The sequence below is a fragment of the Sinocyclocheilus anshuiensis genome, unplaced genomic scaffold (assembly GCF_001515605.1).
Source record: "Sinocyclocheilus anshuiensis isolate Anshui unplaced genomic scaffold, SAMN03320099.WGS_v1.1 scaffold464, whole genome shotgun sequence".
In the NCBI taxonomy this organism is placed as follows: Eukaryota; Metazoa; Chordata; class Actinopteri; order Cypriniformes; family Cyprinidae; genus Sinocyclocheilus; species Sinocyclocheilus anshuiensis.
The window spans coordinates 416851-426487 of NW_015555731.1; the positions used below are offsets into that span (position 1 = coordinate 416851).

The 9637-nt window shown below is 40.6% G+C and overlaps 1 protein-coding gene across 1 annotated transcript in view; it reads right to left on the reverse strand.

Annotated features, from left to right (window-relative positions):
• LOC107672930 (zinc finger CCCH domain-containing protein 7B-like) overlaps window positions 1-9637 on the reverse strand; it is a 29201-nt gene that overhangs the window by 7087 nt on the left and 12477 nt on the right. The window contains exons 10-19 of the mRNA XM_016466310.1: window positions 8452-8701; window positions 8305-8363; window positions 8115-8217; window positions 6942-7103; window positions 4868-5073; window positions 2807-2907; window positions 1940-2121; window positions 1036-1091; window positions 333-571; window positions 149-254 (exon numbers count right to left, since the gene is read on the reverse strand). Of these exons, the coding sequence (XP_016321796.1) occupies window positions 149-254; window positions 333-571; window positions 1036-1091; window positions 1940-2121; window positions 2807-2907; window positions 4868-5073; window positions 6942-7103; window positions 8115-8217; window positions 8305-8363; window positions 8452-8701 (1464 nt within the window). The remainder of the gene's footprint in view (window positions 1-148; window positions 255-332; window positions 572-1035; window positions 1092-1939; window positions 2122-2806; window positions 2908-4867; window positions 5074-6941; window positions 7104-8114; window positions 8218-8304; window positions 8364-8451; window positions 8702-9637) is intronic.

Below are 9637 nucleotides of genomic sequence, written 5' to 3' on the forward strand. Positions count from 1 at the left end.
ACCGGCTTTACTGACGAGATGCGCATGACAATCACATGCGATTTATCGTGCAGCCCTAACTTCAAAAAGTAAATTTTCTGGTAAGATATCTGTACTTTTACTTGAGTATGGCTTTCAGGTACTTTATCCACTACTGGTTTTTACTCACGTCATATTGTTGAGGAAAGGTCTTGGCAAAGGGCAACGGTCGCACTGCGACCCACTTCTTCCTCTCTTGGGATTTGACCAGTAAAACCCTCCTGTCTTTGGTCCAGCTGAAGAGAGACAGACAAAGGAAGAGAGTGAGACGGTTGTGTCCAGGTGTGTGTGTGTGTCTGAGCATCTGTCTGCACCTGTGTCTGGCTTTAGCGGTGCAGTATTTCAGTGCTCGGTCCGGTTCACTGACCAGCCCGTCTCTCCAGCACTGACCGCACACAAACTTCATCATCAGCTCCAGTCTGTGACCTTTGACCTCAGCACTTCCTGTTCCCTGCACAGGACCCATGTTCCCATTTGTCTCCTCAGTTCTGATTGGACTCTTTGATTTGGCGGCAGTGATTTTGTTTGGTGAGCGTGAAGCTATGACCGCAGGCTGATGGAAACACAATATATAGAGTTGAGAAATTATTGCCACATGCTTTATAAAAATCAATGTACTAATAACTGCCGTTTACTAAATCAATCTTCACTAGTACCAGTGCTCATAGTTATGAAACCTCTAACACTAAGCATTAAAAGGATCCTTCCTCCAAAATAAAATCCTCATGCCGTACACTCACTCACTCACACACATACAACAGCAACCAAAAAAAATTGCATTTCGGTTTGGTTCACGCTAAAGAAACTTTGACATCCTTTTCTAAAGTTTGAAGAAGGTCACCATCCACTGCCATTATATGAAGTGTGAGAAGAACATTTACTAAAATTTCTCTATTTGTGAAAGAAGGACAGGTCATCCTACTTTAGAACAACAACACCAAGGTAAGTAAATAATCATAAAGCACTATTTAAAAATTACTTATATTTCTATTCATTAATAATTGAGAAGAAACTCACACGCTCTTTGTTCCAGTGTTTTTTAGACTCCTGTACAATCTCTTCATGAGTGGTTCCTAAAAACACACACAGATGAAGTTTGTTTAGTTTCATGTGTCTCCACCTGCTGGATCACTGATGTAATGCAGTAACTCAAACAGACATAGATCTCAAAGAACAGCTGCTGGTCTTTTTAGTATTGATGTGTTATTTTAACATCAAACTAATTCAATGTTTTTAAATGACAATTGTTTTTAAAAACCTTTAAAGCAATTAAACATTAGGTACAGTTGCGGTCAAATGTTTACATACGCTTTATTCTTAATACTGTGTGTCATTGAGTTTTTTTTGTTTTGTAATATTTGTTGAGTTTGTCCTGAACAGTTAAACCACCCACTGTTCTTCATAAAAATCCTCCAGATACCATAAATTCCTATGGCTTTCCAGCATCTTTTGCATATTTGAACCCATTCCCGCAGTGTACTGATTTTGAGACCCCTCTTTTCACACTGAAGAAAACGGAAGGACTTGTACACAACTATTACAAAAGTTTTAACATTCACTGATGCTCAAGAAGGAATGCTTTAAGAGCGCAAGAACTGGATCAAGTTTTTATTTTTGTTTAAATATCACATTTTCATTTAGTACTACCCTTCAGAAGCTACAGAAGACATGTTTCCCATAGGACAAAATAAGCACAATTTACCCTGACTTTCAAATTCAATTCAATTCAAATTCAAAAAGTTTTCTGTAAATCTGGCGTTCATACAGTTACTTGACTAAAATAATGTTGTTGTTTTTTTTATACTCCAAATCTCATGTTTGTGCAATTTTATACTTCTTTTTTGCCTTCTGAGTGAGTGATGTATGCAATGATTCCGGTCACATGACAGTAGCAGGTGTAAACAGCGTGTTATTTGTGTACCAGTGTCTCTCTGCAGGATCCAGATCTGCAGCTCGATGAGAGAGTGAGCGAAGCAGCAGCCCTCCTTCCTCTTACAGCCCAAAGCGAGCTCGTGACGACACATGTCAAACTGACAGCGAGAGCTCAACGCTCGGATCTTACTGTAACTCACAGCGCTGCTCTTCACCACGTGAACCAAACACCTGAAAGAGAGACAGAAAATACATTCTTATATCAAATTATCAAGGATCGTTCAGCTGTGACATCTTTATTAAAGGCATAATATGTAAGTTTTCGCCACTAGAGGACGCGTATTCAAAACAAACAAAGAAACAAAGACGTAGTTAGATGACGGCGTGACTGAGTGTGGAATCATGAGAGTTGTCGTCTTCATCCCCACAGCCGATGCAATCTGACGGGACTCGGGCAGAAATCATGTTCATGGATGAGCTAATGATTTATTTGCTTCCGCTCCTTCCGGTCATGAGTATGTGTGGAAAAAAAGCAGAGCTGTTTTATCATACTAGATACATTTGAACATTCTGTTATAATGCTACTCTGTGTGGTCGTCACTAGTCTATTAGAACACACAACATATTAAAGCGTTTTTGGTGTTTCCATGTTTTCTACAAAACAAAACCTGAAATCGAGGGGTTATGACGTCATTGGCAGGCGACACAATGACACTATGGACACGGTCCGTGTCACTAGTTAAAATTGCTTATTTCTCTGGATTTAAATATTCTTCTAAGCATTTGGGATAATGTAAGTACGCAAGTCAGCAAAATATATAACACTGTTCTAGTGGTTTTTGGATATTTTAATACAAAAATCTTACATATTGTGCCTTTAACGCATGACAATGAGTTTGCTGTGTTTCTCACATACTTTTTTTGGTCAAACTGATGTTGTGTCGGTACGTTCGCACACAGAGCGGGATTCTCCTTCCAGCGTTTGCGGATCATTCTGGGTCTGCAGTCAAAACAGGCCTGTGGAAGGACAGACCACACGTGTTTAGTACGTATCAGAACAGAGAGAGAGTTTAAACCGAGATGTGTTCCCACTGAACGCCTCGTTAGATACATATGATTAAACATTCACAGCACTGATCCAGGTGAATCGGGTCATCATTTAAACTTTGACAGATCTGTATAAAATAATGTCGCACACATTAGAGGAAGTAGAGCCCTGCACGGGCCTCAAATTTAGGCCCTAGCCCGGCCCTGGCCCTAGACGCTCAGGCCCTAGCCCGGCCCGTGTCCGACAGCTTATCAGAATTACCGGCCCGAGCGCCTCTTTTTTTCCCCTTCTTCCAAAACAGCTTATACTACTGTTTCAGCTATTAAAATAGTTCAGTTTTGTATGTAATAGCAAAGTGATTATATTTCGTTTGGTTTTTTATGAAGTTAATTAAAAAAAAACGTTTGGAGTATTTTTTATTCGTTAAATATAAGTTTTTGTTTTTTTAAAGTAACGACCAAGCGGCCAGCGGCAGACAGTGAGTGAGCCTATGTTTGATCAATTTAGCCCGGCCACTTCCCTGCAGAGATTTGATCCAACCCTGATAAAACTCATCTGCCTGTAGCCTTCTAGTAGTCTTGAAGACAATGATTAGCTGGTTCAGGTGTGTTTGATTAGGGTTGGCGCTAAACTCTGAAGGAAAGTGGCCTGGAAGGGCCAAGTTTGCCCACCCCTGATTTAGCCTTCTCAAATCATCACGACTTGCCTAAAATAAAATCTATAGATATAAACAGTTCAAGCATATAACAATGTTTAAACGTTAAACCTAGATAAATGTGCGCTATATCCAATAGTTTGTGCGGAGAGTGGAAGCTAAAGCGCGCTTCGCAGGACATGGAGGCGCCAGCGCGATCACTTGCATTTGTTTCAGTGGATACGCCATCATTTTTGCTCATAAACGTAAGAGTAATACATCATTCGTAACTGTAAAGGGTCTACTTTTATTTGTGAAAATAAGGAAAACAAACATGATGCTCTTTCTGCCGTCTCATCTTGAACAGGAGCGCTTCACAAAAATGAACCAAAACTCAGCAAATACATGTCTCACAGACATGATAAATATATCTATAGAAAGCTTTAAATTACTACTTAACGAAATAAAACAAATCAAAAACAAAAACTCTTTCATTATAATCATAATCCGTAAAGATGCACTTCTCTTTAAGGCACGTCTAATGAGGAATGAGGAGATGGCGAGTCAGGATCGGCAACTTCATCCTTGCGACACAGACTCAGTTATGAATAACAGACTCAATTATGAACAGACTCACTAGTTTATTAGTAAATAACTCAAATATCTCCTTACTATTTCACTCGTCACATTTATGGTAATTACTTTTGCCGGTGCTTTGCGGCAAACTTAAGCCTATTGCTTGCATTTGAACACAGAACTGTTCAGCTGCGCTGACGGCACGCACCATACATACTGCTGCTGCGGGACACTAAACACCGTCGAGCCGCTCTTGACAGTCGCTGTAGCACGGTCTCGTGTTGTTTCCTCCAGCGAGGCAATTTTTTTCATCACTAATTGATGGATGTCTAAAATATAAAAAATAAGGAGAAGCCTAAAACAGGCCCGAGGCCCGGCCCGCGTCTGAACTATGACGTGAAAATTGGCCCGAAGCCCGGCCCGAGGGGCGTAAAAAAGTCGGGGCCCGTCGGGCCTGGGCTGAAATGCAGGGCTCTAAGAGGAAGACTTAAGTCAAATCAATGCTCATGAAAGCTACTGTTTACATTTTTATGCAACTGTTTCATAAGATCACATGAAAATCACATGCATTTTAATGAAAACATTCGGTTGAAAAATATGACAAGCAAGAAACAATATTAACAATGAGCTAACTTTTTTGAGAAGAAAATCTAGAAAAAGTGATCAAATAAATCCATCAGTATAAAGCTCAAGACTTTTAAAATTATGTGCGCTGTTACCTCACAGAGGAACATGAACATGCCCGTGTGTATGTTCAGAAGTTCGATGACGCTGAGTGCTTGTCTCTCATTGGTCGAGAGCAGATTGAAGAGCAGCTCTCTGACCAGTAAGCCCCGCCTCTCCTGTGTCCACACGTCGATCTCTTCTTGACAATATGCAAACGTGCAGCCTTCTCCATACTTGCACACCTGATTCTCCAACACCTCTACACACACACACACACACACACACACGGAGGAGGATTACATCACATTGATTAACCTTTTCAGCGGTGAGTGTAAAATATTCTCAGTCCCCCCAGAGTGAGTTTTTTTTAAGGCGACCATTATTTTAGAACGTTTCCCCTTACTGTTTCCATGGCGACACGTCATGCTTGTCACGTGACACACCGCGGCCACAATAACACTGTATGACAGATGGATCGCTTTTATTTCGTGTTTCCTTTTTTATTTAAAGGGGTCATATGATGCTGCTAAAAAGAACATTATTTTGTGTATTTGGTGTAATGAAATGTGTTTATGCGGTTTAAGGTTAAAAAAACACATTATTTTCCACATACTGTACATTATTGTTTCTCCTCTATGCCCCGCCTTTCTGAAATGCGTCGCTTTTTACAAAGTTCATCGGTCTGAAAAAGCACGGTGTGCTGATTGGCCAGCTATCCAGTGCGTTGTGATTGTAATGTACTCATTCTAATATATTTAAAAAATCATTTACATTGCTGGTAGGTTATCATTGCACAAATTAACACACTCTCTACAATAAAAAAAAAAATGAGAAGAGTTCTAAACTAACGCGCTGTCTTCACTGTATCTAACGCACACACGCTTAAGGCTGATTTATACTCGAAGCATCTGCAAGTTCGGTTTGAGTGCGCGCGGCGTCGTTTCGCGTGGCGGTGTGCACGACATTTTTTGTAACTTTCCGCGCAGCTCCGCTTCCGAAGATGCACGAGTTCAAAGCGACTCTAGCCAAACATGCACGTCTGTGCCAGCATTTGTGTGAAACAGAAGCAGTTTGATGTTAAAGGCAGGGGTGAAACAAGCAGTTTGATGTTAAGTTCAGTCACACACACAGATCACATTGCGGCTGCACTCAGACATTAAGGAACAAACTTTTTAGTGCTGCCCCACGGTTTTATCAACTAAATAGCTTAATCGCTCAAGAGCTACATTTATCTTTTTCAACGAGGAGCTGGTAACATCGTTGTTTCTAAAGGGATTAAAGCCACTTCACTGTTAATAGAGAAACGCGGCAAACGGTGGTAATTCATACATACGCCTGTAATTCATCTCTCTCTCTCTCTCTCTGTGTCGTAAATGAACAGTTGATGAATCCGGTTGCCAGGTTGACGAAGATAAGTAGCACACTTAGCAGATATTTCCGTATTTCCGTAAGTGTGAAGCTCTGTTTTGGGGATTACGTCTCTTTATATCAGGCAACCCCGTTGTGTTCCTCTGCGGCCAGATTAAACCTTGTTGTAGCCTATATATGCTCTATTTGTGATCTGTAACGTGAGATAGGCGCCGCCATGTTTGTTCGCGCAGTAGTTCAGAGAGTACTGTCAGTCGGATTTACAGCACGTAAATTCATAAATTTCTCCCAAAATACAAGTAATAAGTGGCCGGTGAACTGGGTGAAGAATAGAGTGAACTTTATAGTTACTTACACTATGTGTATCTGATATTAATAAAACACGTCGGCAAATTATATTTGAATGGATTGTTATTGCTGCTTCCATAAACATCCGTGTGTATTTTATGAACTCTAAAAGTATTGTTTTACTAGTACTTATATGCATTTAAATGTCTGAAACCTAAAATAAACATTATGTGGTTAAAACACTGCATAGTTGTGATTATATGACAAGTGCAGCAGCGTCTCAGCATCAGCCAAAGCGCGAAAATGCAGGTTGAATTTGGCAGTTATGTGACGTCACCGAACGTTCTAAATCCCATATTTTGGAACGTACTCCCAGGGGCACGGAAATAAAAATCCCATATGTGGGACCGTACCGCTCAAAGGGTTAAGGTACTAGGTCATCAATCACTGACCGGTTAACTGGTGACGCACCTCTACAGAGCACAAAAGCAGCCTGGAAGTTGTTGTGAGTTGGGCGGGGCCGGATCCGCCTCCAGGGTGAGTTAGCCCCGCCCCTCCTCCTGCACAGCAGAAGATCCTTCTTACAGCTGTGAGAAACATCAGTCCTGAACTCAAAATCCAGCACACCTGGACCTGAGAGATGACAGATAAAACGAAAGAATAATTAAATTGCTAAAACAAAAGATAGAAGGATTGAAATGATAGACGGAATGATAAACAGAGCAACAGATGGCACGATAAATAGAGTGACAGAAAAAAATTATAAATGTAACAATAGATAAAATGGTAAATAGAATGATAGATATAATAACAAGTGAACAATGATATGACAGAAAAATCAATAGAACAACAGATAAAGAACAGATAAAACAATAAAATGATAGATAGAACAAAACACAATAATAAAATGATAAAGTAACAGATGATAAAACAATACATAGAACAATTAGAATAATAAAATGATAAACAGAACAAAAGATAAAATTAAAAACAGAATGACAGAATGATAAAACAACAAACAGACTGATAGATTATAAATAATAGAATGATAGAATGAATGATAAAATAGTAAATTGAATGGTAGCGCAACAGAATGATAAATAAAACACTAAATACTTTGACAGATATAATATAAATTGAACAATATATAGAACGATAAATAGAATGATAAAACAAATAGAACAGACAGAATAAAAGAGAACAATGACAGAATGATAAAACAATAAATAGAAAAATAGATCAGATATAATAAATAGAATGATAGATAAAATGACAAATAGAACGACAGAACAATTAAACAAATAGAACAATAAAACAATACATACAATGATAGAACAATAGATAGAACGATAGATTAAATGATAAACAGATCTATAAAACAATAACAAGAACAATAATATAAGTGATGTGAAGTGAAGTGCCGGCCCTGAGACTCGAACCCGCAACCTTCAGGTTACATGTCTGACTCTCTAACCATTAGGCCATGACTGTGGTAGCATTCTACACAATAGAATGCTACCACAGTCGTGGCCTAATGGTTAGAGAATGCTACCACAGATAGAATGATAAACAGAACGATAGCCAGACCAATAAAACAATAAAAAGATGACAGAAGAACAGGCAGATTGTGAGTGTCTGAGTCACCTGTACTGCTGAAGCAGCTGCTGCAGGCTTGAGTGAAATCATGCGTTTGTTCCAGCGGGTTCTTGCACAGACTGGACAGAGTCGAGGTCACATGACCATTCCTCTGTAACAAACACACACACACTAATTAAACAAACAGAGATGCACTAACGCTTTCACATCTTCAGACTGTCAAAAACATCAAACTTACCATATGAGGATAATGTGTCAGTTTGACTGACGGCAGAAAACTGCGACAGACTTTCCCACCTGACAGAGAAACAAACACATGCACATTATCATCATCATCACAAGTTCAAGTATTACACGGCAGTCTGCGTAGGTTTAACAGTCAGACCTGGCAGAGTGAATTCAGACAGCGAATCGAGCGCGTCTCCTCCCACCACCAGAGGGCGCTGCAGGGACACGGAGCCGCCGGAGGGACAGATGGAGTCCAACGCGTCCAGATCGCCACTGGAGCAGTCCGAGCTCAGCTCCGGTTTAGTGAAGGAGTCAAGAGAGTTCAACTGACTCCCGACGGACAAGAAGAAGGCAGGAGGAAGACGAGGAGACGAGAAACACAGCAGAGCGCTGGGAACGACTCCGCTCTGAGCGCCAAACAGGACAGAGTTAACTCATCACCATAAGGTACAACATCTACAGTGTTTTCCATACAATGATTTATTTGTGGCGGCCGTTACAATAGCAAAACTGACTGCCACAAACAGATGTTCCAAAAGGCTTTGACTTCGTTAAATAAACATGAGCACTAGGGCTGTCAAAATGACTGAAAAACTAAATTCGAATTTTCATCTTAAAGGTGCAATAGGTGATTGTCTTCAGAAACATTTTTTGTTATGCTGGTTGAAAGTCTCTTCACATCCCGATAGCAATCATTAAGTTAAGTGGTCTAAATGTATTTATCTGTATTTATATATTCTGTGGAAGGCATAGGACCAAGAAATGTTCGTCCAATCAAAATGCTCGGTCCGAGCGTTTTAATTGGCTTTCCTACCTGCCTGTCAATGTATGTATTAGCATACCTCCGCGCACCCTGTTCGCACAGACAGGATACTCATCAGCGCGTTCACGCACGCTGTGCAGACAGAGCGAGAATGGCAGACAAACATCAACAACCCGATCTTCCTTCCTGGTATTGTAGTACTTTTAATGTTTTCTCACCGGTGAATGACACATGATGTAGCCCAGCGGTTCCCAATCCCAGTCCTCGCGCCTGCTCTGCATATTTTGAATGACTTGCTTAGTTAACACACCCGATTCAGATAACCAGCTCGTTAGAAGTGAGGTACGTGCATGAACTGTGTTCCGATCGATATGATAACAGTGTTCATTGCTCCCTCCTCCCTGAGCAGGGGCAATCTGTTGAAGTTTACTTCACTTCGGAACATGGGCTGGAATTGGGAACCGCTGATGTAGCCTATTGTAGTAATGTTGTCTCTGGCATTCTGGTCTGTGAGCGTAAATGCGTTCAGGGGGCGTGGCTTTGGACGGCGATTGCAGGGAGGGTGGGACGTTCGCTTTCA